This window comes from Bipolaris oryzae (genome assembly GCF_000523455.1).
Source record: "Bipolaris oryzae ATCC 44560 unplaced genomic scaffold scaffold_92, whole genome shotgun sequence".
In the NCBI taxonomy this organism is placed as follows: Eukaryota; Fungi; Ascomycota; class Dothideomycetes; order Pleosporales; family Pleosporaceae; genus Bipolaris; species Bipolaris oryzae.
In genome coordinates this window covers 24,587-46,302 of record NW_006911368.1, presented here as the reverse complement: position 1 = coordinate 46,302, position 21,716 = coordinate 24,587, and the positions used below count along the sequence as shown (strand labels likewise).

General features: G+C 51.5%; 10 protein-coding genes across 10 annotated transcripts; 7 read left to right on the top strand and 3 right to left on the bottom strand.

Annotated features, from left to right (window-relative positions):
* Positions 1-345: 345 nt before the first annotated feature.
* Positions 346-857, top strand: COCMIDRAFT_37965 (uncharacterized protein; the record flags this gene model as incomplete). The annotated part of the gene is made up of 2 exons (XM_007691125.1): positions 346-520; positions 649-857. The coding sequence occupies 2 exons, from the start codon at positions 346-348 to the stop codon at positions 855-857; spliced, it is 384 nt and encodes a 127-aa protein (XP_007689315.1).
* A 952-nt stretch (positions 858-1,809) lies between these two features.
* Positions 1,810-2,349, bottom strand: COCMIDRAFT_6478 (uncharacterized protein; the record flags this gene model as incomplete). Its single annotated transcript, XM_007691107.1, has 1 exon — positions 1,810-2,349. One exon carries the CDS (start codon positions 2,347-2,349, stop codon positions 1,810-1,812), a length of 540 nt encoding a protein of 179 aa, XP_007689297.1.
* A 263-nt stretch (positions 2,350-2,612) lies between these two features.
* On the top strand, positions 2,613-2,869 carry COCMIDRAFT_98964 (uncharacterized protein; the record flags this gene model as incomplete). The annotated part of the gene is made up of 2 exons (XM_007691137.1): positions 2,613-2,659; positions 2,710-2,869. Coding segments are annotated over 2 exons (207 nt in total), but the record flags the coding sequence as incomplete, so codon positions are not given.
* A 1,142-nt stretch (positions 2,870-4,011) lies between these two features.
* COCMIDRAFT_98951 (uncharacterized protein) lies at positions 4,012-9,720 on the top strand (the record flags this gene model as incomplete). The annotated part of the gene is made up of 11 exons (XM_007691136.1): positions 4,012-4,051; positions 4,102-4,146; positions 4,206-4,581; positions 4,628-4,702; positions 4,758-4,881; positions 4,985-5,152; positions 5,205-5,480; positions 5,528-6,512; positions 7,151-7,861; positions 7,910-9,558; positions 9,628-9,720. 11 exons carry the CDS (start codon positions 4,012-4,014, stop codon positions 9,718-9,720), a joined length of 4,542 nt encoding a protein of 1,513 aa, XP_007689326.1.
* A 235-nt stretch (positions 9,721-9,955) lies between these two features.
* Positions 9,956-10,505, bottom strand: COCMIDRAFT_37962 (uncharacterized protein; the record flags this gene model as incomplete). The annotated part of the gene is made up of 3 exons (XM_007691124.1): positions 9,956-10,119; positions 10,206-10,288; positions 10,387-10,505. The coding sequence occupies 3 exons, from the start codon at positions 10,503-10,505 to the stop codon at positions 9,956-9,958; spliced, it is 366 nt and encodes a 121-aa protein (XP_007689314.1).
* Positions 10,506-12,700: 2,195 nt separating this feature from the next.
* On the top strand, positions 12,701-14,968 carry COCMIDRAFT_37961 (uncharacterized protein; the record flags this gene model as incomplete). The annotated part of the gene is made up of 1 exon (XM_007691123.1): positions 12,701-14,968. One exon carries the CDS (start codon positions 12,701-12,703, stop codon positions 14,966-14,968), a length of 2,268 nt encoding a protein of 755 aa, XP_007689313.1.
* A 1,188-nt stretch (positions 14,969-16,156) lies between these two features.
* Positions 16,157-17,546, top strand: COCMIDRAFT_98907 (uncharacterized protein; the record flags this gene model as incomplete). Its single annotated transcript, XM_007691135.1, has 5 exons — positions 16,157-16,198; positions 16,422-16,443; positions 16,559-16,635; positions 16,686-16,931; positions 16,983-17,546. 5 exons carry the CDS (start codon positions 16,157-16,159, stop codon positions 17,544-17,546), a joined length of 951 nt encoding a protein of 316 aa, XP_007689325.1.
* A 399-nt stretch (positions 17,547-17,945) lies between these two features.
* COCMIDRAFT_37959 (uncharacterized protein) lies at positions 17,946-18,674 on the bottom strand (the record flags this gene model as incomplete). Its single annotated transcript, XM_007691122.1, has 1 exon — positions 17,946-18,674. One exon carries the CDS (start codon positions 18,672-18,674, stop codon positions 17,946-17,948), a length of 729 nt encoding a protein of 242 aa, XP_007689312.1.
* A 752-nt stretch (positions 18,675-19,426) lies between these two features.
* COCMIDRAFT_98983 (uncharacterized protein) lies at positions 19,427-19,576 on the top strand (the record flags this gene model as incomplete). Its single annotated transcript, XM_007691134.1, has 1 exon — positions 19,427-19,576. A coding segment is annotated over one exon (150 nt), but the record flags the coding sequence as incomplete, so codon positions are not given.
* An 872-nt stretch (positions 19,577-20,448) lies between these two features.
* Positions 20,449-21,375, top strand: COCMIDRAFT_6472 (polysaccharide lyase family 1 protein; the record flags this gene model as incomplete). Its single annotated transcript, XM_007691106.1, has 1 exon — positions 20,449-21,375. The coding sequence occupies one exon, from the start codon at positions 20,449-20,451 to the stop codon at positions 21,373-21,375; it is 927 nt and encodes a 308-aa protein (XP_007689296.1).
* Positions 21,376-21,716: the final 341 nt, after the last annotated feature.

The following is a 21,716-nucleotide window of genomic DNA, read 5'->3' as shown; positions in this document are numbered from 1 at the left end:
ACGCGGGATGAGCGGGAGAAGGTTCATTTCTTTGATCTTCAAGGCTAGAGACAGCACATCGGCAGCATTGGCACACGGGAAAAACCTTGTGCTCCGTTGTCGTCCGTTGTAGACCAGCGATGCGACTGGACAAATTGCCGTGCGCGTCATGAGATGAGTGGAGAGCGGAACAACACGCCAGACCCCTGCTCCAAATCCGCTCGGTCCCTGAACTGGTCAATCTCCCCTTCCTTCACCCACGCCGATTTCCATGCCATTCTAAATCCGCCGCCCGCCGCGCCCCAACTACTCACGCAAATCTCTCGGCCGAACCCTTTATTAAGTCGCCTTCTACTACTGTTTCCTATGGTTGACACAACATCCCTCGCGACAGGCGTCCTCTTGGCTTCCGCTTCCGCACTCCTCCTTGCAGCCATGTTGTATCCCTCGACCATGTTGCGCTGGTTCCAGCGCAAGCGATACCAATACGAAGTCACCTTTTCCCTATACATGTTGACGTCGACCGAGAAGTTCATCTTTAGTACGTTTGTCCCACATGCGTGCGCTTCTCGTCACCGCCAGATACCCACACCCCTTTCCCTTGCCTTTCCAGTGGAGACATGGCGCAAGGAACCAAGAAAGACAAAAAATACTAACATATAATTACAGACTCTGTGCTCTTCCTTCTACTCTCTCTCCTCATAATCGCTGCTTCACTATACCTTCCCGAGCATCTCTCCATCATCGCAAACCGTATCCTCTACTACGTATCTGGCAACCAACAGTCGCTTGCGAATGACGCACAAAAAATGAGTGTATCACCGAACGCTCCCCTAGGAGATTTCCCGGCCGGTGGAAGGGCCTACATGGAGCCATAGAGCGATGGAGCACATGTCCGCACGAATGAGAGCAGCTACACTTGTTGAGAAATAGAGGGGTTATGGCGTTTAACAATGGACCTTTTGGATATGCATGACAGGGTATTTTTTTTGAAGAGCGCAATGAGCAGCTATATGCGTGTATGGAACAAAGCATCAAGGCAGACGGGATCCACTTATGCTGCCATCCCTACTGTGTATTAAATACCTGGCAGTCCACGGCAAAGTCAAACGCCATTATCGACATTCAGAAACACATACGAGATACCACATATAATGTTAATACCTTTGCTATTCTCTCTTCTTTGAAACCCCCCCAAGGCGCCAAGCCAACGAGACTACGTACACATTCCCCGGTATGCAAAAGGTCACTCTCCCACCCATGTACCTGTCTGCCACGTAGAACTGCATACATACGAGGCACATTCCTTGTCTAGCATGGCATCGACCTCACGTGAGCGTCGCTGTATGCGCTGTGATATGCATCATGCACGCTGTGCAGAAAGTAGTCACGTCGACCTTGCATGTCCGTGTGTAAGTTGAGTGGGGCAACCTACTTTTTGCACCTCGGGCGTTGAGGACATGTCTCTTTTGTTTCGACCATCAGTTACACTGTCGAGTAGAGTACGGTGTGTAGTGGAGGTACTCTCGGTACCTGGTTTGAACATGTCATTGCTCTGGTAATGCTGAGTTCAAATGAGCACCAAGATGGAAGATGCTGAACGAGGTAGTGGGTACATTCTCATGACGTATTTTAAACAAAATCATAAATCCCGACTAAAGCTCATGACAATATGCATTATGCCTAAACTAACAAGGCCTTTGTTTGCAAATCGAACGCTACACAAATACCACTCAATGACGCCTGCCTCCATGACACTAAAACCCCCCAATGTGATGTAGCGCATACAAATCCGGATATGAATACACAAAAGACCGCCCTTCATTACTCTCAGATCCCAAACAGAACTTGGACAGCATTGTTCAATGCTGCAGCTGTGTAATCGTTGGCCGTAATAACTGCCGGGAGATCGCAAATGGCATCAACATAGCCCCTCCCAGCAGCGTCATCGCTGATGAGGAGCACTGCAGAAGGGATGCTGGCTATTGTGTTGTTCTCCTTGATGTCCTTTGCTATGCCCCGAGCAAACTGCAACTGTTTCTCAAAGGCGTGAGCATCATATCTGAGGACATTGGCCGTCGCACAAATAACAATTATAACTGCTCCACTCGAGGGTAGAAAGTCGGCGTGCGTTTCGGTTTTGCCGTGGTCAAGGCGGTATGGGACATGTCGTACTTTTCGTGGCAACACCCGGCCCAAAGGCTCAAACGGATCCATATCCTTCGCCAGCGTTGTAGAAGGAGGATGTGGGACAATTGGCGTGAAGAGAGTGATGATCTCAGCTTCGTTTAGATGCCGTAATCTCTCGAGAGTTCTCTTTGGACACCGTACAAGTTTAGCGTCCCCGGTAGTCGAAGCTCCATGAAGCATCCTGGTCAGAGCCGATGGGCAAAATGTTGGAAAGGTAGTTCTTGAGCAAAGTGTCTTGGAGGTGAGTGGGGTTTCTGTTCTGTGTTTATACATAACCAAAGGCCAGTGTAATTTGAATATGATACCAACGTAGATAGTTTTCCACAAGACAAAAGGACAGTGCAGTAAGAGATTGCATAGGTATTTCCTGTGAAGACCACAGAAGACTCGTGGATCAAGCTCCAGGAAAGCACCCCAATTCGCGTATCTCACCTGCAATGTAACAAGCCTGGGTTGCCGAAAAGAAGGAAGGTTGCTATGCCGTGAGACAGTAATTTTTTTGAGGCTAAGGCGAGGCTCGGGAACGCTAATGCTCAATAGAGAGCTAAATGGCGCAGTCCTGGCCGCGACTAATCACGAAGGTGTGGTTACCCAATATTCTCCCTCGATACTCCAGGAACAGGTCAACAAACCCAGAAACCGAGCGGTTGATGACCACAAGGTGGGTGATAATCGTGCTCCTGGCCCTCAGGGGCTTTGAACAGTCGAATTGATTAACTACAATCTACCAGGTGCGCATGCCGATATTATTGAAAATGATGATCGAGGTGATACTAGATCAGATATGAGGAGGGTAACACAAACCTTCGGCCATGCGGGCACGGCCGGCAGATAAAGCAAATAATTTGGGACTGTGCTAGGCGGAAGGAGTGCCGAGTGGCTGGCATATTCCAGTCCATGACCACAGCCGATACGACGCAGGCATTCTGGTGGCGCAGGTGCGTATGTGGGCAGTTACTTCAACGGACGCCTCGCCGCATGGCCATGGTTGTCTCGGGCAGCAGCAGGATCGTGTATCGAAGGCAAACGAGGTTTGATAGGATAGCACAAGTGGGGCACTGTTGTAATGTGCATGTGTATGAGGAAGTGATAGTCATGGTAGTCCTGGAGCCCTACAGTGCTGGCGGAAGGGAAGACGAAAGCTGTCACTCCGGACAAACCGCCTCACCGACCTGTCTGGTGGAGGATCTGTGAAAGAACGCCACTCAGGATCAGGCAGCCAGCCAACAACCGGGTCAGTAGGCCAGGCACATATCCGCGTACGTACGCCATCATCAGGGGGTGTACAGCACGCGGGGAAGTGTACGCTTGGAGTTGACGTTGCAGAGGGAGTGATGGAGTCGATCGCTGACGTGCAAAGCAGCCCATGACCCAGGACCAGTCGGACCGGCCAAGTCGACGCATCTTTACCTTTTTATGCTTGCCATGTAGCACAGAGTGTTCAAGGTGAATGTGGAGACAGACGAGCGCTACGAAGCATGTTCCAGTGACGGATAGGCCATGCGGGTGACATCTGCATGATTAATTGAACCGAGCCGGAGTAGCGTAGGCGAGCCACAGGAGCCCCAATCGGTGAGTTGACGAGTACGTTGAGCCATTGGCTATAGAAGGAAGGGCCGAATACGCAAATGCGATAGAGTCATAGGACAGTACTGTTTGCAAGGTGAGTGGAAGAGGTGTAGCACGCACTGTTCTGGATGGATGGCTGGCTGGCGGGGAGCTGCTCGCTTGTTTGGTTGCAGTCCAAACAGGCAAGGCGCAACCTCATGTCAACAACCACGACGGCAACGCGCCCGCGCAACCGCACCGAGAATCCACAACGGCCAAACGCGGTCTTATCCGATGCATGCTGGTACTGACAGCGGCATGCCCTCTGTTGCTGGTAACTCGACCTGCAACCCGCCCTGTGCCAGCTACTGATGGACTCGGCAGAAGAGCGGCCCACGCTGCAGGAGACGCTAAACTTATTACACCAAGGTAGGCATCACTACGCGACTGTCGACTCGGTCAGGAAGAGTGCTTACAGTGGCTTGCAGCTTCCAGGACATCAGCAAAGCAACGCACTATCAAGGTCTCGAGCATAGTCGATGTCATCTGCCGGTATGCCACAGAAGGTGGCCTTGACCAGGATGCTCTTCGAGATGTTGTACAACTTATATCGGTGAAGACGTTGTTGGATCAGACAACCATCACTACCCTGATCAAGAACCTGTACCCTGCCCGTCGCATACCACGTGACGTGGTCATCACTGTTGTTGGTGCGCTTGGTCAAGGCAAAGGAAAACCCTCGCCTGGCACCCAAGACAGTCTGGTAAAGTGGCTGATTACAGTTCATGAGATCATTGAAGAACAGAGTGTTCTCTCGCGTCTGTATGGCGTTCTGTTCGGCATGCTGGACATGATCAGCATTAGGTGCGCCACTTGAGCCAGGTTGCAACTACATGTGTGCTAAGTTTAGCAGGACTTCCTTGTGTCATCTGCTCTCTCTCATCACTCGCAGAAAGCACGTCAAGCCATTTCGCATACAGCAACTGTGAGTGTAAATTTCAAAGGCAGTGCTTTGATACGGCCTACTAACGCAATTGCAGACTGGAACTTTCACGCGGACTAGGTAATGAACCCGCGTTACAGGGACTTCTCCGTGTGTACAAGGACTACTATCCCGACATCATTCTTGGAAGTACTTCCACGAGTCGCAAGTCTTTCGCTCCGGTGAGTATCCGCCGCTTGTGCTACTACGCATGCAACTCCGACCCTCCCATACTATTTCCCCGCACCCCACCGTCGTACTGCCGAATATGAACTAACTTTACAGCGACCGGACGACGAATGGAGATCCAGGATTGCCGCAGTCCATGAGGCCAGTAATGCTGTGGATGATTCAGGCGGCGAGGTGCAGAACGGCTTCAAGGTGCTACGAAAGGGACCCAGGGGTAGCAAAAGCTCTGCCATCCCGGAAGTGCACACCTACCATGCGACTGAAGTAAGCTCCCAGTCTAAGCTGTTTAGTAGTAGAACCTGACATTTTATGATAGAATTCGGTAACGCTCGAGGGTATCGACAGTGTTGATGATTTTGTTGAGAAACTTGATAGGATAGAGCCGCCAGGTCAGCTAGTATCGTTGCTTACAGATCCGCTTTTACAAAAGTACGTGGATTTGAAGCCTTCACATATTTCGACTGCCAGAATTGGTGTATGGCTTGCCGCCTGCTTAGAGGAGCAGTTCGAGGCCCATCGCCAAAGGGCTGGAGATGACGAATATCTCGATGAGATACTCGGTGGTCTCTTGAGATATGCTCAGTACACAAAGGTAAGAGCAATTATTTTACCGACTTGTGCGAAGCTGACCAATTGAAGACGTTGCACCCGAGTGCATTGGCTTTCTTCCGAGAGTATCTGCCAGTATGGAATGGGCAGGACAACTTTGACACCATTTTAGGACTACTGTCCCATATTGACATTCAGTCATTCGAAGAGGTTCATGCGGCATATCTCTCTTTTGTCGAGCGGGCCATAGCAGCCCAAGGCATCCCCGCGTACCCCAAACTCATTAACTTCTATACTGCTCTCTTACAGCATCATATGTCGAAGGCGGTCACCGACGCTGCGAATCGCGGCAGTGAAAGCACTCAGACATTAAGCCGTGTGACTACGCATGTTGCAACATTGTTCACATCAGCTCTTGTTTCGATACCTGCAGGACTGGGCAGTGATGTCACGTCGTGCATCCTTTCCTTTTACGAATTGGTCAGCACATCGTCGAAGCCGCGTGTGGTGCCGATACAGCTGCCACCAATGCATCTGATCTATCTTTTGACGCAGGATGCTTCGGCAACGACATTTGCACGTGTCTGCGGCATCGTTGGGGCGTACAAATTGGCATTTGACAGACATCCCAAACCGGTCAAAGCCTACTACCCTGTTGAAGCTACTGATACATTCAACTATTGTTTGCGAGACATGTACAACCTTCTCTGGGTAGCTCGGGGTCTGGTGGCGCAGGACAAGAAGTCACAGGGGTTGTTCTGCGATGCAGCACTTCGCTCCATGCTCCACTCTTATCTGAAGAAGATGGACCGTGAGCATACCATCGAAACAGCCTTTGGGTTGTCTCACAACGCATGGCTGGCAGCGCTTTCTGCAGCAGCTTGGCGTGCTATGGAGCAAGACTTTGCTGATAAGAACGGCCTGGATCCGAATACCATGGTGCACCACCGAGGGCCCGTCAGTGAGAAGAGTTTAGAGGCTTTGAAGCGCAAGGGTGGGGTAAGTGTGGATTGGGATGGTGGAAGTGGATACAAGGCGTGGGTGCTTCAATGGTTGGATGAGCGAGGCCTTGGTGGTATCAAAGAGTTGATGTTTGCTACTGTGATGAATCTGAAGGGCGCCGCATAAATCTGCTCATGGCACGGTACATATAGGCTGTTCCAGTTCCGAGCGGCTTATTTGACAGTAAGAACATCTGTAGACACCAATGTTTATGTATAGTTTGTAGTATAACAATCATAACAATAACAAGTTGGAGCTTGGAGACTGACGTCGCGACTATACAACGACATTGGCTTACAATAGTACATGGATGTACCTGGCGTGGACTGACTCGTATGGACCGACCATGCTGGAGAACCGGCCGTGTTTGGGAATCGGCACTTGTGTGTGTATACGAAGGTAGAGAACAATGGCAAGTTGTCGCAACCAGAGGCAGAATGGAGTCGAGGTGATGTCGTGAGGATCCGATACCCACTCGTAGCAAAATCTTTTTTTTGCTCGGAGCAGGGATGAAAGCATAGTTGCACAGCTATGACGCGCGGGCGGCACGCGAAACACGTGCGCCCGTGGTTCCTGGGCATTGGCTGCTGGCAGACAGAGCTCCCCGCCAGCCAGTCCCAGTCGAGTTGTAGTTTATTCTTCTATTACTCTCTTACTACTGCATGCCGCGCTGCTTGGTGTGACGCGTTTCCTGCACTTCCTCACATTCAGCCTCTCGCTTAGCCATGAAGTTCGGAACGACGCTTCGCCGGAGCGTGTATGCGCCATGGAAAGACCAGTACATCGACTACGACAAGCTCAAGAAGCTGCTCAAGGACAACGAGGACGACGACTCGTGGACTGCCGATGATGAGAGCGCCTTTGTCGACGAGCTAGCCAATGTGCAGCTGGAAAAGGTGCACAACTTCATCACCGACATCTCGCAGAAGCTGCGCGACCGCACCTCGGCATGCGAGAAGAAGCTGGAGCCATTGGCTGTGGGCATTCACGACGATGACAACACCAACGCCAGTGGTAACGGCGAAGGTGAGGGCTTGCTGGCCGAGTCCTCCAAAGATGCGCCCAAGAAGCCTGAGCTCAGCCAGGAAGAGCGCGAAAAGCTGCTAAAGGAAGTGCTGCGCGAGCTCGACAGCATCACCAAAGAGACCAAGGAGCTCGAGGCCTTTAGCCGCATCAACTTCACCGCCGTTATCAAGGCTACTAAGAAGCACGACAAGCTGCGCGGCAGCTCCTACCGCCTGCGCCCCTTCATCGACGCCCGCATTGCCCGTCACCCGCTCCACACCGAGGATGCCTCGCCGCTGCTCTACAGGTTGTCGGCTCTCTACTCGTTTGTCCGCCAAAGCCTCGATGGCAAGTCCAAGGAGGCCTTGTCCTTTAACGATGATAGCGTCACAGGCGAGACCTTCAACTCACACAAGTGTAAGTCATACATGGCCAGCTGCAACGCGCTGCGCTGACAACATATAGTTTGGGTCCACATGGACAATCTCTTCGAAGTCAAGACGGTCATCCTCCGCCGCCTCCCGGTCCTTGTCTATAACCCCCAGACATCAAAAGTTGCCGAGGGTACCCAGCGCGACCCGACAATTACTTCCATCTACTTCGATAACCCAGACTTCTCCCTCTACACGGACAAGGTCAATGGCAAGCCTGACGCCTCTTCGCTCCGCCTCCGCTGGTACGGACAGCTCAACGAAAAGCCTGAGATCATGTTTGAGAAGAAGGTTATCAAGGAGGGCAATGCCGCCGAGGAAGTTCGTTTCCCCATCAAGGCCAAATATGTGCAGCCTTTCCTCGAGGACAAGTACCATATGGAGAAGAGCATCGAGAAGATGGAATACAGGCCCAACAAGGACCAGCAGAAGCTCGACAAGTTCAAGAGTGCCGTCAGCGACATCCAGGGCTTTGTTAAGGAGCAAAAGCTACAGCCCATGCTCCGCGCAAACTACACTCGCACTGCCTTCCAGATCCCGGGCGACGACCGCATCCGCATCTCACTCGATACCAACCTTGCCCTCATCCGCGAAGACTCGCTCGACGAGAGCAGGCCGTGCCGCGACCCAGATGACTGGCACAGGCATGACATTGACGGTGCCCAGTTGGAGTACCCATTCAAGAATCTCAAGAAGGGCGAGGTTCACAGGTTCCCCTATGCTCTGCTTGAGATTAAGGTCAAGGGCTCACAAAAATACGAGTGGATCGAAGACCTGATGCACTCTCACCTTGTCAAGGAATCACCTCGCTTCTCCAAGTTTGTCCACGGTGTCGCCAAACTGTTCGAGGACAACGTTAACACCTTTCCCTTCTGGCTCAGCGAAGTGGATAACGACATCAGAAAGGAGCCTGAAAAGGCCTTTGACGATGAACAAGAGAAGAAACGCAAAGCCGCCGAGGACGAGTTTGCTGTTGGCTCCCTCTTCGGTGCGCGCGCAAGCCCTAGTTTCCGCCCATCTATTGCTTCGCCTGTTGGCTCACCCGCAGCTACTCGCTCAGTGCCTAAGAGTGCTAGCATGGCAGCCCACTCCCAGCCTGCCGTCCGACCTTCGCTTCCGACGATTGGTTCGCACCTTTCGCAGTCGCAGCAAGACCGCAATCGCGATGCGAACAACAATACCAACGTCCGCGCTGAAGAAGATTCGGACTCGGACGACGATGTGGTTGCGGGAGGAAAGACGCAAAGAGGTGGTCTTGCCGCTCTCTTCCCATCTTTCTCCACCTCCAAGTATGCCCGCCGACAACAGCGCAAGATCCAGCTGCCGCCAGGCATCAGGGACCCCGGTGTGTGGATCAAGGACCAGGGCCCGGTCAAGGTCGAGGCCAAAGTTTGGCTCGCGAACCAGCGTACCTTTATCAAGTGGCAGCATGTTAGTGTCTTGCTTGCTTCCCTGTCCCTCGGCCTGTACAATGCTGCAGGAGAAGGAAACGACATTGCGCGCGTGCTGGCTGTCGTGTACACTTGTGTGGCTGCCTTTACCCTAGCATGGGGCTACGGCATGTACGTGTACCGGGCCAAGTTGATTCGGGAGCGTAGCGGAAAGGACTTTGATGCGATTACAGGACCATTGGTTGTGTGCATTGGTCTTGCAGTAGCTTTGTGCTTGAACTTTGGCTTCAAGGTACGTTGCCCCCGAGGCTGGAATTTGATGATGATGTAACGAGAAAACTAACATGTTTGGTTCCTGCAGTATAACGCTTTGATCAAGCAAGGACACCATGACCACACTCATCACCATGCCAATGCTACCTCTGTGAATGAGCAGATGGAGCTGAGGATCTAAGCTTACTCTTACGGAGTCTTGTTCAACCTGTCCATCAATCTGACGTTGAGAAGATGAGTTACACGCCCGGGAAAGAAAGACCAAGATAGTTTGACAGTCCTGTGTGTCATACCGCTCGTTGCACAAGGGAACTTGTGTGAAGAAAGGAAGAAAGGGTAATTTCGCCTTCATTCATTTTTTCTCTTATTCAAGTGTCCTCGGGCAAGGCAAAACAATATGCTCACTTCCTACAACGTCACATATGCTTCGACGAGATGGTCTTACAAGCACGTATAAGCATGAAAAGAAAGAAAGAAAAAGAAGAAAGGACGATGAAAGCATGTTGCATTCTATGGTGTTTTGGGGGTTTGTTTTCTGTTTGAAGCGGTTCCGAGAAGGAAAAAAAAGGGGGGTGATGAACTATAGTTTGTGACACGAGTATTGTTTGTGTGCATGTGACGACAACGAGGGTTCCATCGTACCGTCACATGCATGGCTATGATTACTTTGTTGTTTTGTACTTGTATTTGTACGTACGGGATGAGATGTCGAGGGGTCATTGGGGTAGTTAATGGAAAATGTTATATTTCTTTGGGAATGTTTTCCGTTTGAAGTTTATTTGTGTGTGTGTTGCATGTGCATTCGTCACGACAGTGGATTGTTCGCCTGAAATTGATGACCAGTGACACGGGTTTGGAAGGGTGTGGCATGCAGTGGTTCGGGTGATCAAGTTTCCCCTGGTGTGTTTTGCCTTTCTTTTTCGAAGGTTGCGAATGGATGAAACAATCCTGGAACCATTGAACCATACGAGCACCTTGTTACAAAAGACGATTGGTTCCTCATCACAAACATGATTATTGTCATCTTTTCCCCGCAATGCTTCAATCTTGTAGACAGACCCTGTACAACATTGTGCCTAGGGGCACTGGGCTACATTGCAACCAAGCGGCAGTCGAAGGGGAAAATCCAGCACTAGAGTCCGCTGGTACTCTACTGCGCAGCAACGGATGTTAGTTGGTGTGTGGTGCTAGTCCAATGGCTAGTAGTGCAGCCGTTGTGGCGGGCATGGTACGGCTGGGGCTGGTTCGCGGACTACTAAGCTCGCCAAGCTTTGTTGAGGCTAGTGAAACCGAATCCCGCGCGTGTTTTTCTTTCTTTTTTTTTTGCATCCGGAGTATTGTTGTCGGCAGTGCTTCGGGTGCCTACATAAGTATCTGCGTACGTGTCTGTGTCTGGTTCTATTCTAGCCTAGTAGAAACAATGCGTAGATGGTTCAGGGGCAGTAGCTATCGCCCAAGTTCTCAAGGCGACGAGTACTCTCCCGCAATTGAAAAGATATGGGGAATGAACAGTCGATGGCGCAACGGTACCCGAGATTTGATTCCAACCATAACCCGGGGGAGTGTGACGTCTCCCATTGGGGTAACACGGCGCTCGAGTGCAAGGCGGAAAAAAAGTAGCGTAAAAGGTGCCTCACCGGACCGGGCAAGGCTTGGCACTTTGGAACCACAGACGGGATGCCGCCGAATGGTTTTGATGGTTACTGTGACGTTGCTGCCGGTGGGAAACAGGCCAAGCATGGCTGTGCGTGTAACGCGTCTTGTCATCACTTTGGGATTGATTGATGCACAGCGGTAGTGCTGCTTGGAAGTCTTTGTCTGCTTGGGAGATTCTCTTCATTTCTGCAAGCAATGCCACCGTCGGTTGTGACGGCTTGAGGCGGCGGAGGTGGCAAGACAAGGGTGAAAAGAAGTGGCAGGGGTGTTTATAGTGGTCAAGGGGCGCATGAGGATGCTAGCAACCCGTCATTTTGTTGCAGCCTTGGACATACTAACTACTCGAGATACGCAGGTGTGGTGTGCATACTAGCACTAGTTAGATGGAGGCATGTAGGGGCAAAGGGACTTGAAGCCGCAGCGTGCCGCAGCCAGGGCTGGCAAGACGGACAGCATGTTGTGCAGCATATCTGCGTGGATGATTGCTGGTTGGACAGCAGCGGAAGGCGGGCTGCTAGGCGTGTGATGCAGCGTTGGAAGAGTGGAGTGGGTGGCCAGCATGCGGCCCAGTGATCTCCAGGCACAGACGCGCCAAGCTGCCACTCTGCCACTCTGCCACTCTGCCACCCACCACTCAACCACCCACCTTTCAGGCCTGCCCGCTCGCTTCGCCCGCCCTTGCGAACTGCTCCGGCAATATCCCTTGAAACACAATGGGCCTTTTTGCTATTGCCTTGTCCAAATATCCCGAAGTCATTGCGTCTTTGTGAACCGTATGTTTAATCTCTGCTGAAACCCCATATCCACGACCATACCGCCCTGTCCTATGGTCCCCGTGCGAACAACGAAACCTATGGCTATTTTGCCTGCATATAGGCGGTAGGGTCTAGTTTAGTTGCGGCTCTGTGCTCATCCCCAAGTACTTACTATGTATTATGACCAGCCACGATGGCTCCCCGGATCCCAGGCCGGGTGTCCACTGTTCGGCAATCCTGCACGAGACGTGTGAATGTGATTGGTGTTACGACTGCGAATGCACCTCTGCGTTAGGCATGTGGGTTAGTGCTCTGTCGCTCAAATTGGCCCAGACCCATCTGCTAGTCTGTTTGTATTCGTACGCAGGCGGGTCTTGGGTGCGTCACTCATGTATATCACCAACCTCCTAGTGGCGCGTGTCAGGACTCTTAAGAGCGCTGGGCCCTGCGGCTCGTCTCATCTTCACTGCCTGTTTCCTCAGGCTTCAACCACCTTGGCGACAAACAGACGCGGAGCCCCAAGTGAACCTGCTTGTCCGTTTGCGCACACACTACCTTCCTGACTCAATGTCCAGCACGTGACGTTGCTGCTCTTGCCTCGCCACGACTACACTACAAACACGGCCCTCCACTTCGTCTCTGCTCATCTTCTCATTCGACACCGCGCAGTTCCATTCTTTTCCAGCCAAATTAGCCCGTCTGCAAGGGAAAAAAAAAGGATAGCTCAGCAAAGCTATCCAGGCTCTACCTATGAAGACCCGCTCCACCCTCGCCCTTGCGGCCTTGACCACACTAGCTGCCGCCTCCCCAGTACTGCCCTCTCGTACTGAACACATCCATCTTGAGGGCCGCCAAGCCAACGGCACTACTTCAGCTCCCTGCGCCAAGGTCTCCAGCTATGTTTATGGCGACGGCACTTCCCCTTCCAAACAGCAGGTCCCTGCCCAGCTGGCCTGGGATTGCATAAACGACATTCCCTTCAATGCGTCCTCGGCAAAGCGACTCATCGAGGGCATCCGGCCATACATCGATTGGCAGAGCACTCTCGATGTACTCAAGAACCCCCCCGCCGAGTACGTCGAGAAAGTCCAGCCTCCGGTCGACATCATCGGGGGACTCGACCAGATCGACGCCGATATCGACGCTGGCAACTTTAAGAACGAGTATGACTTTGGCTGGACTCTCTACAAACTCATCCAGTCTGCCCACGATGGCCACTTTGCCTACGTCCCTGATTCAGTTGGCTCTCTCTTCACCTGGGGCCGACCGATTCCCCTAGTTTCTGTTTCCGAAGATGGAGATCAACTACCCGCAGTCTTTGCCTTCCCCGATGTCCTTGGTATGCAGTTTAATAACATATCCTACACGCCTTCGCCCGTCGTTGAGATTGATGGCAAGGATGCAACAGAATTCCTGGAGGAATTCAGTCAGCACGGCCAGCTCCAGGATCGTGACGCACTCTACAATAATTTATTCTATGAGCTTGCCCAAGTCAGCCTCAGCGCCATGGGCAGTGGTACTGGTACCTTCACTGGAGGTGGTCGTGGACGATGGGTCTATCCTGGAGCCACCACAACCCTTACCTTTGCCAACGGGTCTAGTTACACAATGGAAAACTACGCACGTCCACTCATTCCACTCCGCAACATTGCTACAGGCCAGGACCTAGCCGATAAGTGGCTCACCTTTGGCTCTACGGATAGCACACCAAAGGAAAATTTGGGTGCTGATACTGCTGTTGTCCAGGCAGCTAGTAACAATGCACCAGGTTATCCTACCCCTATCGCAGCTGGTCCCATGAGGCTTATCAACGGGTTCTACATCAACGCTCCTGGATACGAGGATGTTGCGGTGCTTCAAGTGCCTAACTTTGTAGGTTCTAACAGCGCAGAGATTCCATTCCAGCAGGTGACACAGAACTTCATTCCCAAAGCTCTTGCAGACGGGAAAACCAAACTGGTGATCGACCTCCAAGCCAACGGTGGTGGCACAGTTATGCAGGGTTACGACATGTTCAAGCAGCTCTTTCCCAATATCGAGCCACTCAGCAACAATCGTCTCCGTGCACACGAAGCTGTAGATCTCATCGGCCAGGCGACTAGTACTTTTGCCTCGAAGTTTCCGAGGGTATATGGCAACAACAGGACCATCATCGCTGCCCAGAGTTCCTATTTTGACTACCATACTGACGTCAAGGTGGATGGTACGCCTTTCTCATCATGGGACGAAAAGATGGGACCCCACGAGGTCAATGGCGCGCTCTACACTACAGAATCACGATGGAATCTTTCTGACGTTTTCACTCCCTATTCGTCAGGTGGTATATACGTGAGCGGGTACGGTCCTCTTGCCAATGTCACTGGGCCACCCAAATTTGCTCCCGAGAACATTGTTCTTCTGACAGATGGTTACTGCGCGTCAACTTGCACCATTTTCAGTGAACTTATGACACAACAGGCGGGCGTTACGACCATTGCTATGGGCGGGCGCAGTAACAAGAACCCCATCCAGGCCATAGGAGGTACCAAGGGCGTCAACAATTACCAATTCGGCTTCATCCAACAGACCGCACAGTATGCCATCACCTTCGATCCTTCACTGAACAGCTCCATTCTGAGAGAAGACTACTACCGTGACCTCGTCTATTCGCGTAGTGCAGGCTCGGGTGTGAACTCCCGAGACGGACTTCGTGTGAATGATACTTCTGGTGTGGCCCTGCAATTCATCTACGAGGAGGCCGACTGTCGCCTTTACTATACTCCCGAGATGACTGTTGACATCACTGCTGTATGGCGGGCAGCGGTCGATGCGAAATGGGGCGATAAGAAGTGTGTAGCTGGGGGTAGCTATGGTGACGAGAAACGTGATGTTTCAAAGGTCACGACCAAGTTGAGTCCTCCAAAGGGACGTGTCCGAATTGCAACAGCAGACGCTGTTAACCATGTGCAAGCATTCGAGAACAGTTTCAAGCTGGAGACCGAATGCAAGCTCAATGGTGATGGTTTCATGGCACCGTAGGCTTGGATATCTTGCCCGGGTGTCGCGGTACGGTCTTGAATACTGGTTAGTTCTCAAAAAGGTGTGGATTATAGCGCATCATGATAGGTGTCCCTAGTCGTAATTTGTAGTGTTCACGAACATCCTATAACTGTATATATTTATTTTGGTAGGCACTGCGGTGCAATGGATGCCCTGTGATCCTTTTGAATAGTCACTTGGAAGATGATTTTACTTGATGTCACAACCCATTGATACCTGTTTGTGTGGGCCTTGGCGTTGGGCATTCAGGTTTACGACAACGCAACACATGGTCTTGGTGTGAGCATGTCCTAGTGGTGGTCAGCAACTTGGGTCGTTGCCGCAATCGCTACGAGGTTGTAGGACAAGGGCACGATCATTGCGGTCTTCAGCATGCGAAACGATCGAATCTCACGAAGCCCATGCACCTGTTAATGCAAGATAAACGTCATTTGCCTGGCCTCAGCATCTCGGCAGCCCTGGAACTCGACAAAGGCTTCGCGAACCACGGTACGTCTTCCAATAGCGGCCAAGGCGATGGAAAATTCGCCCCTCGGGAGTCGTGGGCCCCTGCGTCTTGCCGCTACAATGTTGGTCCGTGCAAGGATTACTACCCGAGATTACCCGACCTAAAAATGGCGGACCCTGACCGTGGCCGCTCGCGAAAAGGAGAGGCCTAAGAACCTGGGAAACTTGAGCTAGAAAAGGTATCTGGACACTTGTACATCCCCACAGTGGATTTTTTTCAAGTGTTGAATCAATGCCTGTCCACTGCCCATGGAGACGAGTCCGTCAAAGTGTATCCGCTTGCTAGTTGCTGCTACGGCAACGCTTGTGTGGTGCCGCAATTACTTGAAACTCTAAGATACCAAAAAGACGGTGATAAAAGTCTCATTGTGCGAGCCAATTGCCGAAGCAGCATAGCCGTCAAAAAGACAAAGAACCAGATTGTGCTTGAAACCTCCATCAGAAATACTTTTTCCCCAGTCCGCAAATCCGAGGTGTAGATGTGGAAGCGCTCGGGACAGCGGGTGTGGGAACTAGCACGTGATTGGCCTAGCGCGGCTTAGCGCAGCTGGCAGAATTTGTCGCAGCTTTCGCTACAAATACACCTGTCTTCCCTTAACGCAGCGCCAGCCTCTGCAACCTTACCTTCTTCACCCAATCTCCCCTCCAAACGTCGTCAAGATGTCGGGTAAACAGCAAGACAAGAGCTTCATGGGCATGCCCGTATGTACACCCATTTCCCGCGAGCCCTCACCCGTAGCCCACAATGCCACTGGTCCGCGCACTCAACTCAATGCCACATCAATTGCATCGATACGATTTCTCGTAGCGAGCCGACGATCCGCTGAGATGAGATTGGCATCATTATAGATGCTCGTGCTGGCTGGTGGGGTTGGCGGTGGTTGCCCTCTCTCCTATCTACAACATGTGCTAACGACACAATCAGGGTTTCGTGGTGGACTTCTTGAGTATGTCTCATCGGCATTGATAACTCCATCGGGTTGGATGCCATTGGCATTCCAACTCGATGTTGACAATATCAGTGAACTATTACGCCTGTAACGGAAACTAACAGCTTATCAGTGGGTGGTGTCTCCGCCGCCGTCTCGAAGACCGCTGCTGCCCCCATCGAGCGTGTCAAGCTCCTCATCCAGAACCAGGTACGCTTCAACTAAACAAACTCCGCATAACAATCGCTCATACCCCGCAGGATGAGATGCTCAAGTCCGGTCGTCTCGACCGCAAGTACGGCGGTATCGTCGAGTGCTTCAGCCGTACCGCCAAGAACGAGGGTGTCCTCTCCCTCTGGCGTGGTAACACTGCCAACGTCATCCGTTACTTCCCTACCCAGGCCCTGAACTTCGCTTTCCGCGACACCTACAAGTCCATGTTCGCCTACAAGAAGGAGCGTGACGGTTACGCCAAGTGGATGGCCGGTAACTTGGCCTCCGGTGGTGTAAGTTTGGTCCATGATTGAAGCGTCTATTTCCCATGCTAATAATATTAGGCTGCCGGTGCCACTTCCCTCCTCTTCGTCTACTCCCTCGACTACGCCCGTACCCGTCTCGCCAACGACGCCAAGTCGGCCAAGAAGGGTGGTGAGCGCCAGTTCAACGGTCTTGTAGACGTCTACAAGAAGACTCTCGCCTCCGATGGTATTGCTGGTCTCTACCGTGGTTTCATGCCCTCCGTTGCTGGTATCGTTGTCTACCGTGGTCTGTACTTCGGTATGTACGACTCGATCAAGCCTGTCCTCCTCACCGGTAACCTCGAGGGTAACTTCTTGGCCTCTTTCGCTCTTGGTTGGGCCGTCACCACTGGTGCCGGTATCGCCTCTTACCCTCTCGACACCATCCGTCGTCGTATGATGATGACCTCTGGTGAGGCCGTCAAGTACAAGGGTACCATGGATGCCGCCCGCCAGATTGTCGCCGCTGAGGGTGTCACCTCCCTCTTCAAGGGTGCTGGTGCCAACATCCTCCGTGGTGTTGCTGGTGCCGGTGTCCTGTCCATCTACGACCAGGCCCAGCTCCTCCTCTTCGGCAAGAAGTTCAAGGGTGGATCCGGTTAAGCGCCTCTCTTCCCTCCTCGATACCCCAAACCTGCGTTTATGTGGCGGAAACAGCTAATTGCGACGTGAGAGATGGGGATGAGGTGTCCGTGTTGGAGCAATTGGACGTCTAATGGGCCGACGGTTGCTCCTGCTGACGCAAAGCACGACCCCGGAGTGGTAATACACTCTTGTACTTTACAACATTCACACGTCATATCCGGCTTGCATTGCTTTGTCTGTTTTTGACTGTACTTCCTCTTTTCATCGCTCGGTGCAATGGGGAAAATAGTGGTCAATAGAAAGTCATGGGTTTCTTTGTACAAAACATGTGCCTCTTGTGATGTGATGTCTAAGTGGATACGGGGGTTGGTTTTGAATTTGACATTTCACTAACATTACCAATGATGACCAGCTCGGTTAGAAGCCACCGCCATTTTTGTTGTTGATGGCCTTCCATACATTCTCTTCGCCCTTCTTCAGCGCCTCCCCTGCCTTGCTCAACAACTGCCAGGCCTGTGCTCCCACACCCTCGCCTTGGCCTCCATCACCTTGGCCCGCTCCGCTCGGCGCACCAATGCCGCCTCCAACAGTGTAAGGGGCGTTGTCTGGTGCTTGTACATAGCCAGGAGGATGCTCCAAGCTCGTTCTTGTAGGCTGTGGTACCGCATTGCTAGAGTCTAGTGTTTGGAAGGGCGAAGCAGCAGGACCAAAATTCAGCGTCGTTGGGCCAGGCTTGCTAGCCGCAGACAAGGTAGGATTCATTGTAGTCACTGTTGAGCGACCTGCCGGCATCGAGTCTGAAGGCGGCGGGCGGCTAAACTGTGGAGGCGGTCCGACTTGTCGTGTTTCTGTTGTCACTACCGTTGCTGTCGGACCTGGTTGTGGGGGCGCTGGTATCCCATTGGTGTTGTACCCGTCGCTGCTTATTGGCGCTGTGGGGGCGGCAGGGCGGGCGCCGGGTTGTGGTGCGAGAGGCGACGACGACGATTGTGTAGTTGTTGCAGGAACATAGGCGGGCGTGGTGCGGGTAGGTGGTGGGTTGGTTACGGTGTCGTTTGAAGACGCAGTCTCGGGCGTTATGCCGTCTACTTTTGCAGCCGCAATTGGTGCAATGGGTGAGTTCTTGTGAATTGGGATTGGGGGCATGGTGAGAAGGTGTGTTGCCGGTAGCTTCACGGCTTTGTGAGTTACTCTGCTTGTGGTTTCGTAGTCTTGTGTCTTTGTTGAATCTGTAGATGACAGTGTAGAGCAAGTGAATTTATCACTCGTAATCGCGATTTATCGTTCTCGAAAATGTCTTGAATTGTGGACACGGTGTGAAAAAGGGTTGTTGCTGCCTTGGAGTAATGCATCTTTCAGGTGAACCCTTGAGAGCTTTAGGTGGAGGTTACTGCTTTGGGCGATGATGTCATAATAGCACGTGACGCGAACCATGGTTCTTCGGTTTATGGGACTAGTTTATGTGTAAGTATGTATAGATGAATGTATGTGATGTTGAGCCTTGTTTTATTGATTCAGATACGCTCCTTGGCCGAGCGGTTACCGAAGTACATGAGCCTAGTGAATTTTCGGCTCTTCTCACGAATAGCAGAGAGCCTGTTTTCCCTGTCTATCCAGAGGACAAGAGCACCCTCCCCGAGTTTTGACGCACGACTGTTTTACTGGTTTGATTTGTTGAACCCATGCCGACTAGAATGACAAATCGATATGTAGGCTTTCACAAATGTTCAGATTGTACTCGCTTTCAATGAGCAGAGGGAACAGGTGTTCGGCGTTTTCGAAAAATATTAGCAGGGGGTTGGAGAAGGCCCCTTCGTATTCATTTCATTATCCTCGCTCCTCTTGCCATATCGTATTAGTAAGATATTGCGCAGGGCTCTCCACATGATGCATATCAATGGGACTGTTTATGGGCAGCAACTCACTACTTGGCTTACGTCCTTGATATTGCAGCAATAATTTATTTTGAGATTTGTCAGTGGTGCGAATTTCTGCAGCGATTTGATGGTAGTACAACTTGTGGTTCTGTGGGTAGTGATTCGAATTGATGTTGTGTTGGCGGAATATGTTTTTCCGTAATTCATCTCAAATGTTGGGTGTGAGGAGACTGGCTGGTTATTTACTAGTAGGCAGGTGCATGATGTTGCATGACTCGTGGCCTGACTCGAGCTTTCGTCTACATGTTTCCCCTTCGTATACTTGTTCGCTTCGGGAAGGATCTCAGATTAAATTCCACCGTGCAAGATCGCACAGCCGCATGTTTGTACTGTCGATTGCCAGGATCCACAGACTCCTTATTAGAATGTCCTCTATTATGATATCATCCGTCTATTTCCATCGCTAAAAATATCAATTGGGAGCTATTGAGTGCTGCCTATTTCCATAGCAAAAATTATGAAGTTCTACAAGCATTTGATGCGACGTTTCAGGCGAGCACTCTTTTAATCTCGCTCACTGGGGAAGTGGAGATATTCGTATACTCCTGGCTAGCCGTGCTACTTGAAACATTCCGCCTAAGCGCCGAAGAAAACGTCAATAACTGGCGTAGCTTGCCCCCCTCTCCATCCCCTGGCAAAGAAAGAACAATTATCCGGGACTAACAGTCGTGGCTTGAGCCTTTTTGGCTTACTTCACGAGTCGCTATTGGTGCAATATGGCTTAGAACCACATGCTTGGGTAGCTTGGATCAGTAGAAGCTTTACCAAGCCTGGGGAAGCACTAAATAAAATAGATGAGGAGTTGGGCTATCAAGTCTTGTATAAAGGACCGACATGAATTCCCCATAGACTGGCAAAGTCACGGCTATTCCATTGTCATCTACAGGAATAGATTCAGTGCTTCGGTTTTTCTATCCACTTCAAATCAATTTCCAGCAATACATTGCTACTAAATGAAGTTTTCAGTCCTATCACTTGGCCTCATGGCCGTTTCCACTCTGGCAGCACCCTCTAGTTTTGTCAAGCGCCAAGCGTCTCTAGAGGATGTTGCAACCACTGGTTTTGCTACCACAAATGGAGGCACATCAGGAGGCAAGGGAGGCAAGGTCGTCAAGGTTGCTACTCTTGCTGACCTCGAGGCTGCTGTCAAGGGTGATGCGGCGGCTGTTGTTGTCATCACCGGCCCCATCTCTGGCAATGGGGAGAATGTCCACATTGGTAGTAACAAATCTGTCATTGGCAAGGACTCATCCGTTGTCCTCACCAATTTCACACTCACAGCAAAGGCCGTCAAGAACGTTATCATCCGTAATGTTGCCGTCCGAAACGTTGTACATGGCGACGCCATTGCGATCCAGAAAGCCCAGAATGTCTGGGTTGACCATGTCGAAGTGTCATCGGACAGGTCCCACGACAAGGACTACTACGACGGCCTAATCGACATCACACACGCAGCCGACTTTGTCACCGTTTCCAACAGCTACCTGCACGACCACTGGAAGTGCTCACTCGTGGGACACTCCGACAAGAACGGCGCCGAAGATAAGGGCCATCTCACGGTCACGTACAACAACAACTACTGGCGCAACATCAATTCGCGCGCCCCATCTATACGCTTTGGTACTGGCCACATCTACAACAACTACTTTGAGGACGTCAACGACGGCATAAACGTACGCCAAGGCGCACAGGTCCTTGTCCAGAACAATGTTTGGGTCAACCCCATGAAGGCGCTGTACACTATCGACGATGGCTTTGCAGTCGGCTCTGGCAACGACTTTGGTAATAGCAGCAACACTGCGCCCGTGGGCTCGTTTACGAAGGCGCCTTATGCGGTCCCACAGCTTCTTGATGCCAAGGATGTCAAGACTGCTGTTGTTGGTATTGCTGGTGCGACACTCAGGTTTTGAGCATGTTTGGGCCTCCGATTGATGGTTTGAGTGGGGATTCTCTTCAAATATATGTTTTGAGACTTGCCTTTGCGCATGGGAACGCTGCACTTGTAGATACAAAACCTGGATTGAATACCATACGACGCATTTCATTGTTGTCCCACTTTCCTTGCTAGCCTCTTCTTCCTGGTATGATGGACTAAACGATGCTGCGTGCAAATATGCGCAAATGAGATTTTTTCTACGACAGTTACTCGAAAATGCCGCTTGTAAAACATCTACGGTAAGAGAAGACTCACAACATGTACTCGGACACGGACGATGTCAGAGAAGGGACGAAGCCCAAGACGAGGAAGAAG